General features: G+C 44.8%; 1 protein-coding gene across 5 annotated transcripts in view; it reads right to left on the bottom strand.

Annotated features, from left to right (window-relative positions):
• The window catches only part of CPNE1 (copine 1), an 89,581-nt gene that overhangs the window by 37,492 nt on the left and 26,015 nt on the right, over positions 1–26,074 (bottom strand). For 4 of the 5 annotated variants that reach the window (XM_054045509.1, XM_054045505.1, XM_054045506.1 and 1 more), the window contains 2 exons: positions 3,165–3,293; positions 1,536–1,715 (listed from right to left, as the gene is read on the bottom strand). In XM_054045509.1, the coding sequence (XP_053901484.1) occupies positions 1,536–1,715; positions 3,165–3,293 (309 nt within the window). Of the gene's footprint in view, positions 1–1,535; positions 1,716–3,164; positions 3,294–8,902; positions 9,002–26,074 lie in introns of those variants that run through there. The other variant, XM_054045507.1, reaches the window with a different exon arrangement.

Here is a 26,074-nt window from a genome sequence, read left to right as displayed (position 1 = left end):
GGCTATACCAGAGGACATGGTCCGCGTGGCCAAGTCCACAGCATCCAGTGAGGACTGTAAAGAGGTCCGTGCCACCACCTTGCCCTCATCCACTATCGCTGCAAACTCGGCTCTAGAATCTGCTGGCACAAGCTCCTTGAATTTCATCATGGATTCCCACGAATTAAAATTGTATCTGATGAGGATTGCTTGCTGGTGAGCAATCCTCAGCTGGATCCCTCTGGTCAAGTAGACCTTCCAGCCAAAGAGGTCCATCTTTTTGGAGTCTTTCGACTTGGGAGTTGGGCCCTGTTGTCCCTCTCTCTCTCTCTCTCTCGTTTACTGCCACCACAACAAGTGAGCAGGACTGCGGGTGAGAGAATAAGTACTCGGACCCTTTAGCGAAATAGTTCCTCTGCACGCCCTTTGCAGCAGCAAACATGTACTTCTTGAACATTAATTTTTAAATTTAAATTATTTTAACACATTATAGTAAAGTCAGGCCTTAATACAGATTGTTATAATTTCATATTTAATTTTAAGTAGGCTTATTTTTAGAAAGAAAATGTATGTAATTTAAATTAAAATGGACTTTTTAAAATAATTTTTTATCCACTCTGCTTGCCAAAAGATCCTACATCAATAGAAAGAACTCTGCTGCAGACCCTGTGAAAGATCCTAAAGGTACTTTAGATGCCAAAGCTATGTCTACACTAGGGAGACTATACTGACATAGCTATGTCAGCATAGCAATGCCAGCATAAACCTGTAGTGTAGACGCAATCTACATGGATGGAAGACAGTTTAGGGGACTAGTGTAGGAATACCACCTTCCCAAACAACAGCAGCTACATTGATGAGAGCATTCCTGTCAAAATAGCTGCATCTACGCTGGAGGTTAGGCTGGCATAGCTTGATCATAGCCCTGACCAACACAGCTATGTCAACCTAACTTTTAAGCACAGACCAAGCCTAAATATAGTGACTGCAGCAGAGCCAGCCCTAGGAGTCAGAGATCCACTCAGTACCATTCTAAATGGAATGAAAGAAATACTGTATTTCAGAGGGTACTCTTTTAAAATACAATGGCTGAGAGAACTCCAAGCCACTTCAGACTTAAGCTAGTGGCACACACTCTTTTTCTAAGGCCTGCCCTACTTTAAATTAAGTTGACATAGCTACGGCTGAAAAACGCACACCCTGGAATGACTTAGCTATGCTGACCTAAGCCTGGTGTAGATGGAGCTAGGTGGACAGAAGGTAGTCATCTATCTACTGCTGCTAGGTGGATTACCTACAGCAACAGAAAACCCCCTTTTGTTACTTTCGGAAACGTCTACACGACTGTGCTACAGCAGCATAGCCACATTGCTGTAGCTGTGCCACTATAGCACCCATAATGTAGACATGGCCTATATAAGATCAGTTGAAAGGATTAAATTCTTTCACCTCAAGTATGCCAAAGCTTCTGACACCTAAGTTTCTCCTGTTTTCAGATTTAAACCTACATATATCACAACTTTGCAGAACATTAGAGAAGAAATTTCTGCAAGTACCTGTCCCAGTGTACACTCAACCCCTCCAAGGTAATCATCATCATTTAAGTCATAGGACTTGTTATCGATATCATATACACCAAACTTCAGCTTCTGCACTTTCTCAAAGTAATAATCAACGAGCAGCTTCTTGGAGAATTCAGGCTTCTGGCAGTTCTTTATCTTTTCAGTTCGATCCAACTATGCAAAGAAAGAGATGGAGATGATCACTATATATAAACATATTAACCACACTTGCCACAAAACTCTTTATATCCCTCACCCCCAAACACTTCTTCACTGGCCTTTATATGCACCATATCTAAGGATCCAGGCTGCTAAATCTAGCCACTGCCACAGAGCCTGCTGACAGCTCTGCAACTTTGTACTCCCCGAATGTTAATAAAGAAACTATATAATCAATTATCAGAGGGCTAGCCATGTTAATCTGGATCTGTAAAAAGCGACAAAGAGTCCTGTGGCACCTTATAGACCTTATGACACATCTAACACGGCTGTTACTCTGAAACTGACGAAGTGGGTATTCACCCACAAAAGCTAATGCTCCAATACGTCTATTAGTCTATAAGGTGCCACAGGACTCTTTCTCCCTATAATGGCCACTAAATTTGGCTTAGAGATAATCTGAAACTGAGGAAAAAAGCCACTGACATACTATGGACAAATTATTTGGTGGCCTCAAAGTGCAGTCACCAACTCTTGCTCACATTTTTTCCTAAAATATTTAATTAGCTTTAGGAAAACAAATAAATATGCATATCCATATCACTGTAATTTATTTATTGCAAGCTGCTAAGTCTGCTGTGAAAAGTGATATTAACAAACATACAAGTATCACTTTTCACAGCAGACTTACTCAGCCCCACAAGTCTGGGGACAAATTAAGCCCTGGATGGGGGATTAGGGGAGGCAGCAGGGGCCAGGGACAACGGGAATGGTGGTTTGGCAGCAGGGGGTTGGAGCCTGAAGCCCCGCAGGGGACGGAACCCAAAGCCACGTGGCCGGAGCCTGAAGCCAGATCCTGCCTCTCCGTCACCCCCCGGGCTGAAGCTAAAAGCCTGAGCCCCACCACCCCTGGAAAGGTGGGAACTCACCGACTGCCTGTTCCTCCAGCATCGTGCCCCAGCTGTCTCCAGAGGGGGGCAGGGCCCAACTCCTGCTGGAAGCCCCAGCAACCAACATCACGGCTGTGCATCTTTCTAGGAGCACTGAAGGGGAGGGGCCACTGCTCCCTCTTCCCTCCCCCATCACAACCCAGGAGGCTGTGGCCCCAAGAAAAGCCCCTGGTGGCCGCATTAGAGAAACGCTGTACTATGTGCTGATTGCCCACCTCACAGGGGAAAAGCAGCAGCACATGGCACATCCTAACAGAAAAACAAACATTCCTGTTGTTTCTCCAAGTTAATAAGCAAACGATTCTTACTTTATCACACTTGAGAGACATGAACTTTCAAAGTCACAAAATTTTTGACCAAATATTAATTTGCAAATATTTGCAGCATTTAATTAAGCAAATTACGCAATTACTAGGAAGAATAACAAGTGCAAATATTTACTGTTAGGTCATGTTCTGAAAATACATATTTCTGTATGATAATGCAAAACTGGAGATTATAGACTACTTTTTACCTCTGCCCATTGATCACCTCCCACATTTTGAAGTAAGACACACAGAGGGTCAGATTTTGAACCAACATCTTTGTCAATGAGATTCTCACAGGATATCGACAATTCCACCTTAGTCACACACTGAGCCATCTGCAGAAAAGGAATAAATGCAAATGTTGATAAAGTACTTACCAATAAAACCACGTCCCTCACATTCATAACAGTGACACATAGCAAGCCACACAGCACAGAAAACAGAACCTAAGTAGGATAAATACACCTCAGCTAGAGGATTCTTGGGATTTTAGAAGGGGACAAAGCTCTCAAGTTGATTCTAAATTCCAGTGTTTATATTCTGGGTATTTGTAAAACAAGGATTCCATTTAATTATTGAAAATTGTACACAAGGCTTGAAATACACAGCCATTTAGAAAGATTAATTTAGGAAGTCCAGAATACACACTTTAACACACTTAAAACTTCCTTCATCAAATAATGGCACTCCACCAGAGAAGTAGATCGCACCATGAAACAGACCACGCAAATACCCTGAGAGAATCTGCCTGAACTCCCTCCATTGCACATCCCTAGTTCTCATCTACAACCCCACAGCGAAACCCATACAGGGTATCATTAAACAGTTGCAATCCATACTCAATGGGGATCACATCCTGATAGAAATCTTTCCTGAACTCCCTCTTCTGGCAAACTTCACCAAGCTCATCATCAGAAGCAAGCTCCCCACGGAGCAGGACACCCCAACTCAAAGAGGCACCAGATCCTGCCAGAACAGATACAAAACCGCCAGACATATCTCTACTGCTACAATGATCAATACCCCACACAACACACCTTTCAACATTCCTGGGTCCTACACATGCCTATCACAACACTGCCATGGGTGCACAGGTTCAGCGCTCTGAAACCACTCTGAATAGTGTTGCCAACTTTCTAATTGCACAAAACCGAACATACTTGCCCCACCCCCTGCCCTGAAGCCCCACTCCTGCCCTGCCCCTTCTCTGAGGCCTCGCCCACACTCACTCCAGCCCCCCTCCCTCCGTCGCTCGCTCTCCCCCATCCTCACTCACTTTCACTGGGGCAGGAGTGCGGGAGCAAGTGAGGGCTCCAGTTGGGGGTGCGGACTCCGGGGTAGGGCCAGAAATGAGGGGTTCAGGGTGTGGGAGGGGGCGCCGGGCTGGGGGTGACAGTTCCGGCTGGGGGTGCAGGCTGTGGGGTGGAACTGGGGATGAGGCATTTGGGGTGCAGGATTGGGCTCCAGGCTGGGGCCAAGGGGTTTGGAGTGCAGGAGTGGGCTCAGGGCTGGGGCAGAGGGTTGAGGTGTGGGAGGGGGTGCAGGCTCTAGATGGGAATGTGGGTTCTGGGGTGGGGCCGGCAATGAGGGGTTTGGGGTGCAGGAGGAGGCTCAGGGCTGGGACCCAAGGGTTTGGAGTGGGGGAGGGGGCTCAGGACTGGGGCAGGGGGTTGGAGTGAGGGAGGGGGTGCGGGCTCTGGGAGGGAATCTGGGTGCAGGAGGAGGCTGGGGTAGGGGTGCAGGTGGAGGTTGGCAAAGGGCATTAGGGTGCGAGCTCTGGAAGGGGGCTCAGGGTTGGGGTGCAGGAGTGGGGTCTGGGAGGAAATTAAGGTGCGGGAGGGGGTTCCGACCTAGGGCAGGGGGGTTGGGGTACAGACTGCGGCTGGGTGGCACTTACCTCAGGCTGCTCCGGGTGGGTGGCATTGCGGGGCTAAGGCAGGCTCCCTGCCTGACCTGGCTCTGGGCTGCTCCTGGAAGCGGCCAGCGTGTCCGACTCCTAGACACAGGGGCGATCAGGTGGCTCTGCACAGTGCATGCTACCCATGCCTGCAGGCGCCACTCCCGAAGCTCCAATTGGCTGCGGTTCCCGAGCAATGGGAGCAGTGGAGCCAGTGCTACACGGAGCTTCCCTGATCGCTTTTGCGCCTAGGGGCCGCACATGCCGGCCGCTTCCAGGGAGTGCACAGAGCCAGGGCAGGCAGGAAGCCTGCCTTAGTCCTGCTGTACCGCCGACCAGACTTTTAACGGCCCGGTCAGCAGTGCTGACCGGAGCTGCCAAGCTCTCTTTTTGATCGGGCGTTCTGGTCGAAAACCTGGCAACCCTAACTCTGAATGATGTTCAGACAGGACCCTCTTATAGTGAGACGACGCCTCAGGGCACACTCTCACTAGGACAAGCCTCCTTGGCTTCAGCACCTTCTGGGTCTGACCTGATGCTGTGAGCTCCCCACAGTGAGCCCACCTGAACAGGAGACCTGGGGAAGCCTTACGTGCCTCCAAAGAGGCCATGCACCTCAACTTCCACAGTCAGCAGTGACTCTCAGCCAGTGATGTAAACCAGAAGGTTTATTAGTTGTCTGGAATACAGCGCAGAACAGATCTTGTTAGCAGAGAAAGCAGAAAGATTCAGCAAAGTCCATCTTGGGGAGACCCAGACCCCTAGGCTCCTCCCGTCCCGAGTCCCAACCAGGAGATTGATCAGCATCTAGCAGCGTCTCAGTCATGCCCAGTTGCCCCACCTCCATCCTTTGTCTCTTTCCCAGCAAACTGGTCACCTGGCCTCCACCTCTCTCTTTGTTTTCCTATGCATTGCAGCCAGCTGGCTTCTTACAGAGGATCAGCCCCGGCCATCAGTTGCCAGGATACAGACTGTCTGGTCATTGTCTGGGCCCAGGCAGTTAGAGTGCAGTTACACCTGCTCTCTAGGGCCTCTGCAATGATCACACACCGTTGTCCCACTACCTAGATACTTGTGCAACACACAAAGGAAACTGAGGCACCATAACATTCATACAAAACATTAAGAAAATTCCCATTTTGTCAGTGGCGTACCTCATTCAGTACACTAAATGCTCCAACAACCACCATGTGAGTGAAATGAGACAGTCACTATGCTCTCAAATGAATTCACACAGAAAAATGATGAGATATAAACACCATTATCACCCAAGTGTGAACATTGTTTTATGAAAAATCACTCCATACCTGATCTCTCAAGTCCTTAGCCTCAAAGGAAACCTGCATAACACCTTCAAAAGCTGAACTTGTATTCATAACTCAGCTAGACACCAAAAACCATGAACTTAAGACATTGGATTTATGGCTCTGTACAACTACCTGTAACCCACTAACCCTCCTTTGTCCTATGACTCTAGAGATGTTAATTGCACACTTCACATGAATCATTTCTTGCAACACGTGTTAACTCCTTTTCTGTTCCATCCTTGTAGTTAGATATGACACTGAGGCCTTGTCTACACTACACGTAAGCTGCCTTACGTCGACCAAACTGTGTAAGCATCTACACTAAAACGTCCCTTCCGCCGATGTAACTCACCCACTATACTGACTTAATAACTCCATCTCTGTGAGCAGTGTAGTGCTTAAGTCGATGTAATTAGGGTGTGTGTAGACACTGCGTTACTTACATTGCTTGTTACCGCCCAGAGCCCCACTGCTCTGGGGCTCCGGCTGTTAGTGCCCCACTTAAATGGGTACAAGCACTCCTGGTGAGGATGCGCACCACTGACAGAAAGAGCGTAGCGTGGACACAAAGAGCCAATTTAATTACTGCAGTAGCTGTATATCAACCTAACTTAAGTCAACTTAATTCTGTAGCGTAGACATGCCCACATGTAGTACCTCTCCTAGACCCAAGAGCTCTATGTAAGCTTGCCTCTTTCACCAACAGAAGATGGCCCAATAAAAAAAATTACCTCACCCTCCTTGTCTCTCTAATCTATTAATTAACAAGGTAGTGAACGGACCAACGGAGTGGCGTTGCAACAGAATATTTTAATATACAAATTTCAGAACAAGAGTTTCCTTACTTTAAAAAAAATGACAGTAAATAAAATTTGTATTAATTGATAACTTGGTTTGGATCCAGTAACAGATCCTGCAGACAACCACTGCATTCTTTAAGAAAATAAAAGCAATTTTATCAATCAGACCTAAATCTTCAAGAGAAAAACTTGGTGTATCACAGTAAAATTACAGGTTACTGGAGGGATAGCTCAGTGGTTTGAGCATTGGCTTGCTAAACATAGGGTTGTAAGTTCAATCCTTGAGGGGGTCATTTAGAGATCTGGGGCAAAAATCTGTCTGGAGATTGGTTCTGCTTTGAGCAGGGGGTTGGACTAGATGACCTCCTGAGGTCCCTTCCAACCCTGACATTCTAGGACTCTATGAATGCAATTGACCTATGCAATATTTTCACCCCAAACACTAAAATAGAAATGTCTCAATATTTTATTCAGCAAAATATTATTTTGTAAACAAACAAAAACATTGAATGCAATGGCTAGCTAGGATTAACACAGGCAGATTATTTTTTTAAATTTGACAATTTCATGTCTTGTAAATACAGTCTAAAGACAAAGTGATCTACAGCTAATCTTAAAAGTTTACAACCAAAATTCTGCTAGCAATCTTTTTAAAATCTCTTATACTGTCACTGATAAAAAAAATCTAGAGACAATACAATACAATGTTTAAAGTAAAGGAATAAATATAATTTAAAAGCAAATATCCCCTTGTCTGAGATTATTTATTTTAAATTCACGTACCAGGCTTATTCACGTTCCTCCTGAAAAAAAAGGAGAAAGACAATCCTCTACCTATGGATGCTTTTGAATCTTTTTCCACCCCAGAGTTCACATTTTTTCTGATGTTGCTCTGTTACTAAGAGCTCTCAAATATGTGTTGTGTGGACAAGTTTAATTTAGTCAAAGCTAATATTTTCCCTTTATATATCAAATTTTGTGTGTGTGAGTCAAGTTTCTACAAATCAGTGAATGAGATTGTGTCCTTGTGCAACAAGTTTTCGGGGTCTTATTCTTGCTTGAAACTATATGGAATATTGAACTGATAGACATAATGTAAAAACAGGGTTGCAGGCTAACCTGACTATGTGTGTACTGTTTTATATTGCATTTTATAGGATTCCAGATCTCTCTTTTAGGAGCTAGAGAACCCTCTGTAGAATATAACCAGTTATCTAATTCCCAGTTTGCTCTCCCTGCAGTATTTTGTTGTTTCAGTCCGAGGGTGATCTATGCCAACTGTCCAGCCTGCCAAGTACTCCTTTTATGACACTGGAAAACAAAAAGCTTCAGCTGGCAGAGGCTGAGCCCTCCTGGTGCACGAAAGGTCTGAAGTACAAATAAGCTGATGGAAAATCCCGTGCAACCTGAAGACTAGCACAAATTTAACCATCACTATGAATCTGAGCGCAAGAACACCAGCCTCTACTAGGCAAACATCCTGCTCGATGAGATCCACTTCTGCAAACAATGAACCGCGGCGCTCCGGGAGCCCCCAGGGCCTGCCGTTCACACAGCCAGGTTACATAAGGCGACCCGTGCTCGCGGGATGCTCAGGCCCAGCCAACACCGCGCTCCGGGAGGCGGAGAGGAGCGGAGCAGAAAGGGAGGCTGGCTGGGTGGCTCTCACCCCCTCCTGCGCCCTAGCGCACCGACACGGAGCCACAACCAACTGCACCTATGGCGGCCAGCCCCGGGAGAGAAGGGCCCTGCAAGCCGGCCCCCGCCCGACACCGCGCAAGGGTCCCTTGCCCTGCCGGCATGCAGCTGGGAGCAGTGCCCCCGGCGCCGGCCCCAGCCCGCACTCCGCTCTCGCCGGGGCAGCAGGGGAGGCAGACCTAGCCCACCGCCCGTCTGCCCCCAACGCCCCGCGGGCTGTGGGGCGCCCCGGCCCGACCCACCTCTGCTCTTCCCGCGCGATCCGCACCCAGCGCAGCAGCGGCCAAGGTGTGGGGTCTGAGCGGGCCAGCGCGGCTCTGGCACCCTGATCTCCCGGCTCCTCCCCGGGGCGGGGACGCTGCGCCAGGAGGCCCAGCTCGGGGGAGGAGAACGCTCCCAGCCCGGATCGCCGCCAGCGCCGGGCTCTCTCCGCCCCAGCAGCTGCTCGGCGAGGAGCCACGAACTCCAGAGTCTGTTCTGCCTACAGCAGGAAACTTCCTGCAGTCCCGGCGAGGGGCACTGCCAGCTCCTTGGGCGGCTCCCAACAGCGACGGGAAGGGGCAGGCTATTGGGAAGCGCAGTCGGGGTAGCGGCTGAAGAGGGGACAGGGATCCCGGTAACAGCGAAGAGGAACAGTGGCAGGATTATGCGGAGTCTGAGAGCAGAAGCCAGGGAAAACGCTGAGGTTGCGGCTTCCATTGATGACAATGAGTGAGCTGCGCCTGTTTGTTCGCTCCATGCCATGAGCTAACTGACCAGTTTGACTTAGATAAACACTAGTTGGAGGAAAAAGACCGAGGACTACATGTTGCAACTTAGAGACTAACACATTTATTTGGGCATAAGCTTTCGTGGGCTAAACCCCACTTCATCAGATGCACAGAGTGCAAAATACAGTAGGAAGATGTATATACATACAGAGAACATGAAAAAATGGATGTTGCCATACCAGCTCTAAGGAGACTAATCAATTAAGGTGGGCTATTATCAGGAGAAAAAAAAAAACTTTCCTAGTCATAATCAGGATGGCCCATTTCAAACAGTTGACAAGACGGTGTGAGTAACAGTAGGGGGGAATTTAGCATGGGGAAATCATTTTTACTTTGTGTAATGACCTATCCATTCCCAGTCTTTATTCAAGCCTAATTTAATGGTGTCCAGTTTGCAAATTAATTCCAGTTCTGCAGTTTCTCGTTGGAGTCTGTTTTTGAAGGTTTTTTGTTGGAGTATTGCGACTTTTAGGTCTGTAATTGAGTGACCAGGGAGATTGAAGTGTTCTCCAACTGGTTTTTGAATGTTATAATTCTTGACATCTGATTTGTGTCCATTTATTCTTTTGCATGGAGACTGTCCGGTTTGGCCAATGTACATGGCAGAGGGCAATGCTAGCATATATCATGTTGGTAGATGTGCAGGTGAACGAGCCTCTGAGGGTGTGGTTGATGTGATTAGGTCCTCTGATGGTGTCCCTTGAATAGATATGCGGACGGAGTTGGCAACGGGCTGTGTTGCAAGGATAGGTTCCTGGGTTAGTGTTTTTGTTGTGTGGTGTGTGGTTGCTGGTGAGTATTTGCTTCAGGTTAGGGGGGCTGTCTAAGCAAGGACTGGCTTGTCTCCCAAGATCTGTGAGAGTGAGGGATCGTCCTTCAGGAAAGGTTGTAGATCCTTGATGATGCACTTGAGAGGTTTTGGTTGGGGGCTGAAGGTGACGGCTAGTGGCGTTCTGTTACTTTCTTTGTTGGGCCTGTCCTGGAGTAGGTGACTTCTGGGTATTCTTATGGTTCTGTCAATCTGTTTCTTCACTTCAGCAAGTGGGTAGTGTAGTTTTAAGAACGCTTGATAGAGATCTTGTAGGTGTTTCCAATCCCTCAGACAGAGACAAAGACAAATCAGAGGCTAAACTGATCCTAGGGCTCAAATCAAGCTATTGGGTGTTCTGGGAACCCAGGTATTTAGGGAGGATGGTGTTGATGGTGTCAGAGTCGTCCACAAGCCATGCAGTTCTCCTTACAAATATAGCCCTGGATGAACAAAGCATTTACTAGAGCTCTTTAAGTGCTTGTGATGTCAACTGCTGCAGAAAAATCTAGTTGAAGTGAAATCTTAAATGAAGTTTTCTTACAGAAATGGTTTTGGGAGAGGGAAGTTTTCTCATTTCCTTTCTTTAGCCCTCAAGTACAGATAAGAAAGTAGGCTCAGACTAGCAGAGTTGTCTCCAAGGGAATAGAAAATCCCTCCTGCTGAACCCCTACTAAATTTGAGGATTGTGCCTGAAAACTAAATATACATGTTCTGAAACTGCTTGGCCATACAGAGTTCTCTACAGTGCTTAATGCTAGAGTAGACCTCTGGAATATTAACCACAACAAATAAGTCATGGTACTTTAAGCAGTTTTCTCCCTTTCCTGACAGTCTTTCAATTTGAGGAAATTAGTTAAAATCTTAATCCTCCATTGTGGGTCAGATTGCGGAGTATGAAATATATAAAAAAGAAAATGATCAGGTAAGCAAGAAGTTTTCCATTCTAGAGCCCCTTCACAGCCAACAAAATTTATGAAGGGATGTGAAATAAGCACCTAAAAGAGAGAGGATAACTACATAATAAAAAGAGCCACTAGGATGCTGAATGTAGACAGATTTTAAGAGATTACTGAGGCAGTGCAGGTGGTGGCACACTCCTTGCAAATACCACTACCATTGGAAGCATAAGAGCTTTCTGCCAGTGAAGTGATTAATCCTCACACAAATTAGCCAATAAACCCTTAGCGAAGTTAGAACTTCTGAGTTGGACTGGAGCATGCTGAAGATTTTCAAGCTTTCTTGTCCTTCTTTCTTGGGTGACAGGTCTCTAATAGTATTTGATTGCTTCTTTGAGTCAAATATATCCTGCAGTGCCTTTGTGTATATCCAAGGTGTGCCACTCTTGTGATATTTCTATTTAAATTTATTTATTCTTAGCTTCTTCTGTGGTGTTCATCACTACATTATCTGAGCATGAGAAAATACACAAGTCCAACACTCCTGTGAGGTATTATCATTGTTTTACAGATGAGGAACTGAAGTAGAAAAGTTGGTGACTTGCCCAAGTTCACACAGGAAGTCTGTGGCAGAGCCAGGAATCTTACTTGGCTCTACTGCTTCCAACTCCAGGCCTTTAATCTCAAGGCCATCCTTCTCAGGGAACTTTTAAGTAGACAGAGTAGAGTTACGTCTACACTAGCACTTAAGCAGTTGTCCTTGCTACTTCAGGGAGAAACATTGCTGAAAAGTGTCAGCAACGATTCAGTTTCCCATTGTAGACAAAGCTCGAACATTTATTTTAATATTCAGCAGCTCACGCAAGTGTTCCTTGTGAACTGTTCTTAGACCCACTTGTCTAAGGTGATTTTCTTCCATCTTCTAAATTATTCCACTTGCTTCTGCAGTAGAAATCTCTCTGGTATCAAGGAGGCTTGGTCTAGAAATCTGTCCTGTTGCAAAAGGAAGAATGAAAGTCCCATCTAGGAGGAATGGAGGACAGCACACATTTCTTGGGCTTCACAGCTACTTTAGGGAATCCCCCGGATAAAATAGCTGCCAAACAGTTTGTCTTCAGAGTCCTTTGATGCTATTTGGTCTGTATATATGCTTCCAAGGCAGAGCAAAAGGTGTCTGACTACCTTACTACATGCCATGAGATAAATAAGGCTTACGGGGAAATCTCTGAAAGCTATCTTTAACCTCTTGTCACTCCAAGACATGGAATACCTAAACTTGTCTATCCAAGCAATCATATGGAGGGTGAGGCAGAACCAGTGCCGAGACACACAGTGAAGAGTAAAAGCCTTAGAATTATGCTGAAAGAATGACTTCTGTCCGTAATCCTTTGGGGGATGAATAACCGTTGGCAGGCGATCACTATCTCTGACAGATATCAGTTTTGGAAGTGACATAGTCCTTCTTGCCATTGCTGTTCTGTTCATGTTCTGTACCCAGAAGAATTATAAAGAGATGCATGCCAGTAACCCAACTGAGCATTGTAAATCTCACTAAGATTTAATAAAAAATATTCTTAACAGGTTGCAAAAAGTTATTGCAAACTGTAGTAAACCAAAAGTACAATATTTGTAAATGAGGTTACTACAATGAGTGCTATAACAATAAACGTATATATAAAGGATAAACTAACTCTCTCTCTCATATATATGTTTATTTAGCATTATTAGAATTGGGGAGGGTCTATTTAATCTTTCTGAGGACAGAGTCAGTACACATATAAAGCCACAGGTATTTAATTATTAGTCATCTTATTCAACTCATTGTTGTAGCAAGTGATTTTAACAAAAAATTAATTTCTCTTTTAAGTGTGTTTTATAATTTAACACAGTTATTTGGCCAATCACTCAAGACTGAACATCATTTAACCCACATGTGACGGATATTAGTCACGTTGCTTGATACAGTACTGTACAGCACTCAGATCCTACAGTGCTGAGAGGGTATAAAAACTGATGTAGAATAGAATTTAGTGAAGCTTTAGGAAAAGTGGACAAGACACCCTAGTTCCATTCCCACATGTGAGTAAGCTACTATCCCATATTGCTACTATTGATCTTCCATGTCACATTCTTTGGTAGCATTCAACCACAAACAGGCTATGCACACAGCCTCAAAAGTCTACCATTACCTCTGACTAACTAATCAGTTTCTCTCAAGTCAGGCTAACAACAGAACTCAAGATCCTTTTTCCAAATCCACCTACATACCGTTCCTCCCCAGCCCAGCACAGAGTATAGAACAAATTTAATCTCAAGTCTATGTAGTTCTTTGGAGCCCTAATATATTTGCTCCAATTCCCCAGAGCAGACACTTCAGTACAACTTTGTACAATGTCTATCATTAGGAAAGAGAGAAGGGTAAAAAGGTCAGTTAGCCCAGGCTTCTTAGCCAGGCTTCTTAAACTTTACATATTGCCAGCAGTAAAAATTGCACACAAAAAAGGAAATATCGAAAAAGAGTAATTTCCACCTTCAGCCCCATTAGTGCACTCAGAGATACAGGACAAAATAGAGCCTAATGAAGTAGAAGGAGGGGCTGCTCAGCAAACAGAACCATCTCTGTTTAGGCTTCAGTATCTCCAAGTGACAGACATCCTTTGCAGGAAGACAACCATCACTCCTTGATTTGTGTTTGCACACAGTACAAATCAAATACGTAAATGCACATTTCAAATTTGTATTAAAAGCGGACAAGCAAATATGAAACTGCCCCATCTCACAAAATGAAGACTTATTTGAATCTTTAAAGAAAAAAAGTGAAACTCAGCCCTACCTCCCAAATGATCCCTCATCTTCCTTCCTACTTTCTCTCATTAAAATCACCAATATCTTAATTTAAACCATGTGAGCTCAGATGCCACAGTGATGGGCACTTAAAAATGTTATCATAATAGGATGGGGCAGCACCCGAAGTCTCCACCGGGCCCAGCTGTTGCTCAGTTTTAGCTATAGTGTGAAGATTTGCCTTGAAAAGTATCTCAGATTGAACTATTTTTATCTGGGAAGTTCCAAAGCAGAAGAGATCTCTCTTTTCAGAGAGTAAGTGACTTTTCCCATAAGAACATCATCTTCTGGGTCTAATCAAAGGAGATTACCAAATGTAATGTTAAGCAAACAGGGCCTAGTGGAGACACAGCAAGACTTCATACCGAGTCCAGCTGCTCCTGAGGAAAGTAGAGAGGAGCCTTCCCTTGAAGACTGTATTCTTTCTGAAACAACTGTCATCTTAGTAGTAAGGGAAAAAATTTTATTGCCACTGGAGGCAGCATACAAGAGGACCAACTAGAGGAAGGGTAACCCCTTCATAGGTTCAGAAAAACATCCACACTTATCTAAATTGACAAACCTTGAGGCTCAACACGTGTTTATTTGTTGCTGCCCAGACGAAATCCCCAGAGCTCTCATGCTAGTTTCCTCATCTGCTATGTTCATTTTGGCAGTGACCAAAATCCATCTACATCTCATAGCTATTCAGTGCACTGTATTAAGTAAGATGATATCAGTCGAATTCTTGAACATGTCTATCAGAAAATCACCACCATAACTTGCAACCTAATTATCAGTTCCAGCAGAAAGACCAAAGGTTGCACGGTCTATTGAGAATAGAGGGCCATATGGGTCAGATTGGAAGCACATGGCTGGAGTAGTTTGAGGAAGCTTGTACTTCTGCTGCCTGTATGTGAATAGAGGGCGAGGGCTCAAAGTCTGACAAAGGTATATTCATTCCAAACAGATGTGTAAAATATAGTTCTGCTAGATACCCCACTTGCTCTTTTGCTACTTCATTCAGAATTCTGGAGTAGCGCACAATAAGTCCTAGAATTCTTAAGTCTTCACTTGTTTTAATAATAGGGTTCATTTTGGGGGAGCAATGTGGTTTCCTTTAGCATTTGCTTTACCTTCCTAAGCCATATGTTTTTGGGATCTACTCTCCCATTCTTCTTGGTAAAACAGTAAAGTATAAGTTAGTTATTGTATTACTTGTATCTTGAGCTTTTGTCATGATAAGCAATGGACTGATAGAATATCTCAATATAGCAATCCCTTCAGTTCTTTTTTCTCTCTTCCATAAAGCTTCCTCTCAATATCCTTAAGAGGCCAGTGAAGGAATCCTGAAGGCCTCCAGTTCCTCAAGGATCAGCATTTTATTTGTCACTATGATTTCATCTAACACATCCACCCATTTTTAAAAACGTGGTGGTTTTGCACATCTCTTCCTGTTGTCCCACACAACCCTCTTTCAGTTTTCATGGTTTCTGCTCCCCCAAAACTGCCCTTTGACAAAGGAGTCAGACAGAATACTCCCAAGACCACAGTGCTTCACCATCAGCACTAGTCAAACACTAGAATATTGCAGGATTACTTAGTTTCACTCGGATGCCCTTTAAAAAGGGCAGGTACTACAAAATAAAGGCTTTAGTCTCTATGATTTGTATGCAAAGGGAAGTCTGAACTTCCAGGCCACGGGTGAAGAGGCAGGAATGTGGTGATGCTAGGATGAGTATCAAGCCTTATGTACTTAAACTAAAAGGGGCTTTCCATTTTCTGTGTAGCCTTCATCTTTTCTTTTTAAAGTACACATTTATTTAGTAACAAACCAAGACACTTCAGTCACCTTGCAAACGCAAACCTACATTTCATTAGCATAATGTACATGGGCCATCTCAGAAATAAAGTAATCAATAAGTTACCTTTTTGTTAAGGAGGGCCACATTCCCACTGATCCTCAATCACCTGAACTCTTCAAAGTATTAGTGTGCTTCAAAAATAGCACATATATGTAAACTAAATGTAACTCTCAGACTTCTGATAAGTTATAATGCTGCTTTTAGTGCCACAAAGGTTGTACGCTACTGGAATTATTGCTGGATCACTCCCCAAAATTAAAAAAAGTTACTAACCTGTTCCATAACTGTTGTTCTTAAGAGATGTGCACCACATTTCTATTCCACTCCTGGTGTCTGTGTGTTCAGCACACAGCCATCAGAAACCTTTCCCCTCAGCTGTACCCATTGAGGGCTCAAGCTCCCCTGCTGCTGGCGCTACTGCATGCAGGTTTAAAAGGTAGAGCCGCCCCCAACCCCCCTTTCTGACCAGAACTCTGATGTAGAAGGGTAGGAGGGTGGGTCATGGAATGGACACATGCAACAAATCTCAAAGAACAGCCGTTATGGAACAGGTTAGTAACTGTTTTTCTCTTCAAGTGATTGTACATATGGATTCCGCTCTTGGTGACTCACTAGCTGTAGAACAGGAGGTGGGATCAGAGTCTATTTCAAAAAAGATTATAGAACACTTGATCCACTCTAGCATAGTCTCTGGAGTCCTGAGGCACAGCAGAGTGGGAGGCAAACATGTGAACTGAGGTCCAGGTTGCCGCTCTACAAATGTCTGCAATTGGAATTTGTGCCAGAAAGGCCAAAATCAATTGTGACCTTGTTGAACGAGCTGTGACTCTGTTGGGTGGTGCAACATTAGCCAAATCATAACATGCTTATATAGAACGCAATCCAAGAAAAAATTATTTGGGTGGAGATTGATTGACTTCTTACTTCGTCAGCCACTACTATGAACAACTGGGAAGATTAAAGAAGCGTCTGGTTCTATCTAGGTAAAATGTCAAGGCTCTTCTGACCTCTCTTTGTACATGGCCTCAGGCAGAAAACAGGCAAATAAATTGCCTGGTTGATGTGAAAGAGGAAACCATCTTAGGGAAGAACTTTGGATGAGGGTGCAGGCAAACCTTGTCCTTAAAAAAGGATCATAGAAGGAGGTTCTGAAATTAATGCCTGCAGCTCTCCTACTTTCTGGCCAATGGATTGACCACCAGAAATGCTACCTTCATTGACCGAAGCAGCAGCAAACAGGTCTTGACAATACAAAGTTTAGATCCCATAGGGGAACAGTCTGGCACTTGAGATTATAATTTGACTAAGCCCTTAAACAACCTTATGGACATGTCATTGGAGAAAATAGAGTGATTGTTCACTTTAGGATGGAACACTGAAATAGCAGCTAGATGTACTTTGATGGAACTACCCATCAAATCTTGGTGCTTCAGGTATAATAAGTAATCCACAAACAGAACACCTGAACGTACACCAGCTGGATCTGTCGACCAATCTAGGGAAGTGAGGGCACTCTTACCAGAGTCCAACTGATGCCAGGCAGTCCTGCAGAGTTCTGAGTTGTAGTCTGGCATACTGAACCACATAGGTGACCCAGAACCCTCAAACAGTTTTGTGCTATTGTGACTGGGCAAGGCTTCAAATCTATGAGAATTGAATTGCCTGAAACCTGACACTGGAAGAAAGGCATTGGCTTGAAAGGAGTCCAGTACAGCCCCAATAAATTCTATCCTCTGGACTGGGGTGAGGACAGATTTTTCTGGGTTGATTATCAGTCCCAGAGCATTGAACATTGACTGGATCATGGCAACACTGCTCTGTACTTGCTGTTCAGTCTGGCCCTTGACAAGCCAGTTGTCTAGGTAAGGGTAAACCTGCACTCCTGATCTTCAGAAGAATGCAGCTATTACTGCCATGACCTTTGTAAAGACCCTGGAAGCTGCTAACAGGCCAAAAAGTAGTATAGTGAACTGGTAATGATTTTGATTTACCAGAAATCAGAGGTACCGTATTTTCCGGCGTATGAGACGACTGGGCGTATAAGACGACCCCCAACTTTTCCAGTTAAAATATAGAGTTTGGGATATACTCGCCGTATAAGACTACCCCTCTTCCAACGCACACCAAAAAAAATTAAAAAAACATCAGATTTGATTTCAATATGGTAATTTTAATTCAAATGCTTATGACATGCAGGTACTTAGCAGGAAAACTGTCACTTATAAACATAAGGCTGTTTGTCATCAAACATGTAAACATAAAACAGTGCAAGTGGATTAAACTTTTCCTAATTCACTCTAAAGCTGAAAGGAAGGATAAGACAATAAACCCATGGGAGCTGCCATGCTGTTTGTTTTCTAAGCTGTCAACCAAACTGGAACTGATGATGATAGGAGGAAGATAACAAACAAGAGAGAGAGAGCAAGTGCCGGGCAAGTCCCTGGTGAGTTAGCAACGCCCATCATAACTGCAAGCTACGGTATTTTTACAGGTTTTGCTGGCGTGACAGTTTCCCTTTAAAAGCCTTCAAAATCCTCCTGTTCGTCATCTGATATCATAAGTACATCAATGACATCTTGTGATACATTTGTAAGGCAGTCATCGTATGGATCGAATTCCGTATCAGATGGTGTGGTCTCAGCTTCGGCTTCCTCTTCATCTTGCCACAAGTAGTCGTCCTCCATACCATCTAATGAATTTGATATGCCACACTTCTTGAAAGACTTGATTACTGTTTCTGCATCAATATCATTCCAGGCTTTTATGACAAACTTGCACAAAACATCCAACTGTGGAGCACGCATGTTTCCTCCTTTTGTGAATGACTTTTCGCCGCTAACCATCCATTCATTCCACTGTTCTTGAATGCGATCTTTAAATGGCTTGTTTAGGCACACATCCAGTGGCTGTACCAACGATGTCAATCCTGCAGGAATAACTGCCGCATCTGTGTTTAGTCTTGCAAGCATTTGCTTGGTGCTGGGAGTTAAATGAGCCCTGAACATATCCCACACCAGTAGACTACATTTTTGAATAAGTCCACCTGGTCGCCTGCTCCATACATTATCAAGCCATAGCTTTACCCCTTCTTCATCCATCCAGCCTTTTTCATTCACATGTACAAAACAACCAACAGGGAACTTGAATTTCGGCATTGTTTTTTCTTTTAAAAATAATCATTGGTCTCAGTTTGGTGCCATCAGCTGTGCATCCTAGTACCACTGTAAAACTGGACTTCTCATGTCCTGTTTTAATTAAAATTGTTTTTTCACCTTTTTGATGGACAGTTTTATTTCCAACCATATCAAAATTCATTGGAGTTTCATCCATATTTCCAATACTACTTAACGCATAGCCATGTTTAGTGCGCTGTTGTATTATGTATCGATGGAAACTATTTACTTTGCTATCAAGATCTGCAGGTAATTTTGGGGCAATCTTTTGCCTCAGTACCATATTATGCCTTCCCATGAATCTAGTACACCAGGATACAGTGGCCTTAAATCTGTTGCTGTGATCTGGGTTAGATTTGGCCCACTGAAGTGCAAACAAATGTATTTTATTTCGTGTCACTACATAACCGTTTTGGCGATGCTCATTCACCATGTCTGCTACATGTTTTTCGAGTTCTGGCCAATGTGGAGTGCCTCTTCTTAATGCACACTTACCCCTTGGCATACTCTTTAATGCTTTTTCATTTGCTTTCCAGTCCCGAACCATCTTTTCTGTTACTCCATATTGTCTTGCAGCAGCGCAGTTATTATGTTCCATGGCAAAGTTTACAACTTTAAGTTTGAAACTGGCTTCATATTTCTTTCTTCTTGCTGGTGGAGCCATGATGGGGTTTTGACTGTTGGACATTTGTATACTGTACTGTATGTACTGGTGCTATACTGTATGAACAGGTACAGATACTGGTGCTGTACTGTATGTGGTACCCAGTATACAACAACCAGCCAATCACGGCAAGCGATGTATCTTACCGGCGATTGGCTGGTTGTTGTATACAAAGCCTGCTTGGATTGGTCAGCTCTCCCTGCCTGCCCAGCCCTCCCTGTCTCCAAGACTATCAGAGCGGTAGTGCAAACACGCCTCTTTCACCCGTCTGGCCTGCCCTTGTATCCTATTACCTCCTTCTCTGCCTCTCAGATCTCGCACATGCGCGCCTGCGCCGCTTCACTGCAGTCCTCAGGAGCGAGATCTGAGAGGCAGAGAAGGAGGTACGGTAATAGGATACAAGGGCGGGCCAGACGGGTGAAAGAGGCGTGTTTTTCTGGGCACAGCGCCGCTCTCTCTCTTTTTTCCATATCCCGGGCGTCCCGGACGCCTGCAGCTTGCTCCGCCCTTCACTTACACCTTCCCGGTGAGGCGCCCCCTCACCTCGTCATTGGGCGGGGATGCGGCCGCAGCCGTTTTTGAGCTCCCCCCACCATATGCGGCGACCGCAGATTCTCCAGTCCGGCTCGGAAGTTTCAGCACCCGCCCTATAAGACGACACCTGGCGTATAAGACGACCCCCGACTTTTGAGAAGATTTTCCTGGGTTAAAAAGTAGTCTTATACGCCAGAAAATACAGTACTTCCTGTGAGGTTGATTGATTGCCACATGGAAGAAGGCATCTTTCAAGTTGAGGTCAGTGTACTGGTCCCCAAGATCCAGGGAAGGGATGACAGAAGCTAGCATGACCATGCAAAACTTTATCCTTTTTAAAAATCTGTTGTGTTGATGCAGGTCTAAAATTGATCCGAGATCCCCTTACCCCTTTGATTTTGGAATTGGGAAATACTGGGAATAAAACCCCTTCCCTCTGAAATCACATGGAACCTCCTCTATGGCTCCCAAGTGAAAGAGTAATTGACTTCCGGGATAAGGAGTTTCTTGTGAGAGTGGTCTGTAAAGAGGGGCATGGAGGGAGGGGTAGAAGCAAACGGGAGAGTCTATCCCACTTACACAGTACTCAGGACCCATTGGTCCAAAAGTAATCTGAGATCAAGAACTGTGGAAATGGGACAGATGGTTTGCAAAGGTCAGGGGGGTTGGGTCTGGAGATATGTTGACCTTGAGTGGTCCATCAAAACTGCCTCTTCGGAGTTCCCAGGTGTCTTGAGTGACCCAGAGCCCAAGTAGGAGGAGACCTACACCTATAACCCCTGAACCTCTTTTTTGATAGGTCCTACTGAGGAAAAGTAATGGAAAATCGGGGTGTCTACTGTGGACGACAGTGCTTCCTGTCTCCTGCAGGCATGTACCAACCTAAGGACTTTAGAGTGGCTCTAGACTCCTTAAGTCCATGAAGCCTGCTGTCCATTTGGTCTGAGAATAAAGAAGGACCCTTGAATGGCAAGTCCTGGATACTGCTCGATATGTCAGGGGAGACCAGAAGACTGCAACCAGGATGATCTACACATGGCCACTGCGGAAGCCAGGGTTCAAGTTGCTGAGTCTGCTACATCCAGCCCTGTCTGCAGTGGTGTTCTCCTGACTAATCTACCCTCATTGACTAGGGAGCCGAACTCCTGTCTAGCGTTCTCTGAACTTTTCTCTGAACCTGGAAGCAGCTCTCAGAACTTTTCCATTGAGCCCCATAAATTAAAATCATACTGCCCCAGCAAAGCCTGTTGGTTAGTGATACACCAAATAAATCTTTCTGCCAAATAAGTCCAGCCTTTTAGCATCCTTTGATTTAGAGTGGCAGTCTTGTGCCCTTGATGCTTGTTCTAATTAGTCATGGTCACAAGTAAAGAGCCTGGTGGTGGGTGAGTATAGAGGTATTCAAAACCTTGGGAGGGTACATAATATTTTCTTTCTGCCCTTTTTAAGGTGGGAGGCAGTGAAGATGGAGTCTGCTACCGAGCCTTTATAGGCTCTCGTATTGCCTCATTAATTGGCAGAGCTACTCTGCAGGAACCCACCATTGATAAAATGTCAACTTGATGATGTGAAGACTCTCTGACCTCTTTGAACTGTAAACCTAATTCTGCAGCCACTCTCTTTAGCAATTCCTGATAAAACTTTAAAATCATCATCAGGAGAAGTGTACTAGATGAAATGGCTTCATCTGGTGAGGGCAAAGAGGAAGCCAAGACTGGAGGGGGTATAACCTTCTCTACTGCCTGTTGCTCTGGCACCTCCGCCTGATACTGTACCAGGCCCAGTACCACACTCTGGGGTTTGAGCCATTCAGTACATAGACTCGCTCTTCTAGACAAGGGCACTGATACACACGGTGTGGGAGAAGATCTGGAAGTGGGGGAAACCCCTCAGGGTTACAAAAGGGCCACTGATACAGAGCAGAGCCCCACTATCCTGGTCACATTCCCATGGGAGTTCCCACTGAAGCATCACAGTGGTCAGCAGGAAGAGAGGATCTAAGCAGAGACCAGGAAGTGCTGCTTTGTGTTTGAGATACATCCGACCCCACCTCCAATCCAACTAGGAGGATATCCATTCTTCTGACTATGGTGGAGCTGATCCCATTGGTGCCGGGGATGAGTGCTGGGAGCCAGGTGATGCGCAGAGTAACGCCATTGTGGCAGGCTTCCCCTGGGAAGCAGGCAACAGCAGTGCTGGAGATTGAATCTCTGGCAGTGGTGTGGGGGGACTGGACTCTTGTAAGGATGGCGACACCGTGCACTGATAGGCAAAGCAGGTTTCTTGCGGCTGCAAATGCCTCCGGGATAGTCACACCAAGATAGTCTCTTGTGGTGCAGAAGACGTTGACCCTGCCACTTCTGGCACCAGGCTCAGAGTCCCCTACAGCACCAGGGCCAACTTACGCACAGATTTGGAGGAGGGGTGCTCAGGTTTCTAGTGCACTCCACTTGATGGCTTCTTGACCCTCTTCCCAAATTTAGAACTGGAGGAGACCTTCTCTGGAAGGTTTGTATTTTTTCCTGGGTACAGGCAAGAGAGAATGGTGCTGGGCTTCTGTTAACTCCCGAGGGAGCACACTGAAGCTGCAGCACTCAGCACCAAGTTAGATCGGGAGAGCCTCAAAACAGCGCCGACAGTGGCCTGAGCACTGCCTTCATCAGCCTAGCCTTCTTTGTCCTAGGCTTGAATTCCCTGCAAATCGGGCACTGGTCCTTCACATGTATCTTTCCCAAGCACTTCAAGCAGCTATTATTTGGGTTACTCACTGGCATAGGCCAGGAGCAAGAAGCCTACAGCTTGAAACTCAGGGATTAAGGCATAACTCAGTACTGTATCTAGAAAAAACTCCAAATGGGGAAATGTCCAAAAAAACATTTTTTTAAATTAACAGAACTAAAACTTACTATCCTAACAAGACTAAGAACTAGACTAACTATACACACACACACACACACACACACACACACTATGTTCACACAAAGGCTGAGACACAAACTGTTCTTGTATAGAAAAGAGTTCCAACAACTGTCACGGTAAGAAGGAAGTGAGGGGGACTAGGGACAGCTCTGCGCTCAGGCCTGCATACAGTGGCATGTGGAAGCAGGGAGAGCTCGAGCTGCCCAACAGGTACCTCTGAGGGAAAATGTTTCCGACAGCTATATGCTGGGTGCGCAGACACCAAGAGTGGAATACGCATGTGCAACCACTCAAAGAACATATTAATTTATCTGTGAACATTTCCCCCTGATGCCATCCTCCCTTGGAAGGAAGATATCCGATTCCAAGAGTGGGGCTACTGTGCACAAGAAGCTTAGTCTCAGTTCATAGATCCAAGCCAACTCAAGCATGCCAAACGATTGTCACAACCAGTAACTTGGAAACATTCCAATTGAGATGACTTGGCAATCAAGTTTTATAAAAAATAAACCCTCAAAATGTTTTTGGAAAAGTACAGAGAAGCAACCCTTGAACATGCATTGCTTACGCACTGCTTTGAAGAGTTGTCTAATGCATTTTGAGTCTCATACAGCATTCCAGAAGATTCTGGATTCTTCAACACTGTTTGTGTAGAAGTTTCTATGCAAAACAAATTGATCTCCTTGATATAAAAGGGACACTTCATTTATACCCCTGCAACTCTGATACTGAAACTTAAATTTAATCAATTTTATGGGTGAAGTTAATTTGTATAATATATGCAGGGCCCCACACTATTTCACAATTCTGCAACTGCTCCTTGCTACCAAATCCTAGCTTTCATTTTTTTAAAAAATATTCTTCTAGCCCTTATAGTTATGAAAAGAACTTGATGTTTTAAAGTGTAAACCAATGAAGTGGTGCCTTCCTGTGTCTGCAGAGAGCCTGGAGCTCTGAGAGATCTGAACTGTCCCACTCATCTCAGTCAGTAAAAACATTAGCAAGCCTTCAATTGTTCCTTCTTCCTTTCTTTTAGTCCAGCATTTCCCAAGTTCATGAAAGAAGAGTCCCACTTCAGAAAAAGGAAACTAATAGCTATCTCTGACCCTTCTCCAATGCCACCATATGTTGTTAAAGGCCTACTCAATTTATACATCTGCAACACCCACACTAGTCCTTTAGACACCCCCAGTAATTACACCCCAAATGTTTGAGAATGACTGATGTAACCCTTCAATATAGGATAATTATTTTACTGCTCATTTAAGAAGTAACATGTTGACATTTAAAGTTGCATCATTCGCATCCGAGTGAACATCCATTGAAATGAATGGAGCAGTTTGCAACTCAGATATTGGTTCAGGTTCTCTTCTGACTCAGGCGGACTTCATTGGCTCAGTTACACTTCTTTCATGTTTTGAAAGTACTTTTCACAATCATACCAGCTAGAAATTACTTGTTAACAGGCAGCTAAAGTCTTCAAAATTTGGTTATTCTAAAACACGGCTGTCCCAATTTTCAGGATTCAGTTTTATTCTCTCAATTAAATTAAAAGATGTTCCTGTTATGACTGTCTAAAGACTGGTTTTGGACCATTTTTGTCAGAGTTTCACCTTTTTATTTTTTAGTGTGTCTGACCACTTCATTTTATATGTTTTGTCTTTGCCTTGCTTTTATATAAATTAAAATGTCTCTGCCATCAGTCAAAACAAAACTGCAAAATTTCAAATTCAAGTAAAGATTCTAATACCTAAATAATATGGATAACGACCAGCTGGTTTGAAATCCACATCTGATCAGGCAGATTAGCACTAGTCTAGTCCTCCACTAGCACGGTCTGCTATTGAGCACTCACTGGGTATCTCTACACTGCAATTAGACACTCATGGTTGGCTCGTGCCAGCTGACTGGCTCATGGATCTCAGGCTAAGCGGTTGTTTAATTGTGATGTAGAGCAGTGGTTCTCAAACTTTTGTACTGGTGACCCCTTTCACATAGCAAGCCTGTGTGCCACCCCCCATTATAAATTAAAACCACTTTTTTACATATTTAACACCATTATAAATGCTGAAGGCAAAGCGGGGTTTGGAGTGGAGGCTGACAGCTCTCGACCCCCCCATGTAATAACCTCGTGACCCACTGAGGGGTCCCAACCCCCAGTTTGAGAACCCCTGTTGTAGAGGTTCAGGCTTGGGCTGCAGCCCAAGCTCTGGAACCCTCATACTTGCAGGCTCCTAGAATAAAGGCCCCAGCCTGAATGTCTACACCACAGTTAAACAGCCCCTTAGCCCAAGCCCCACAAGCCAGAGTATTCTGGCACAAGTCACTTGCAGGTGTCTAATAGCAGTGTAGACATACAGTCGCAGTGGGTATCTGTAAACTGTTTTGTTCCTGGTCATTACCCAATCCTTCAAGCCAACAGAGAATAGCTTTTTAGGGATGAGCAATATCTGCACTTGGGCCATTCATTGGTATCTATAGCAAGCCCTAGCTTATGATTTGCTGCACATAGCAGACTTACTTTGACTAAGCTCATTGTGGAAAACCTTCATTTTATTAGCGCAGCCCTGCACAACAGTATTTTCTCCTACAGTAATAGATCCTGATGATCAGAGTGGCCTGATGGTTGAAAGCTTATATGTGCATGCAGTTAAATTTTGATAGTCCAGTAGATTCACAGAATCAGGGTTGAAAGGGACCTCAGCAGGTCATCTAGTCCAACCCCCTGCTCAGAGCAAGACCAATTCCCAGACAGTCCTCTTGGTGGACAGAAAAGAGTTGCCATTATCTGACAGTTGCCAATAAGCTTAAGGCAGGTTTGCCAGACTGCAGCCAGGGATGGAAATGCTAGGATGTGCCCATACTGGGCCCCAAGGTACACTGTGGACAGTGGCAGGGAGGGGGCCACTACCCAGATGTTGGGGCTTTCCACCGGGGGGGAGGTGAGGGGGGGGACTGA

This window comes from Malaclemys terrapin, chromosome 12 (genome assembly GCF_027887155.1).
Source record: "Malaclemys terrapin pileata isolate rMalTer1 chromosome 12, rMalTer1.hap1, whole genome shotgun sequence".
Classification (NCBI taxonomy): Eukaryota; Metazoa; Chordata; order Testudines; family Emydidae; genus Malaclemys; species Malaclemys terrapin.
This window is presented reverse-complemented; position numbering and strand designations above follow the sequence as displayed.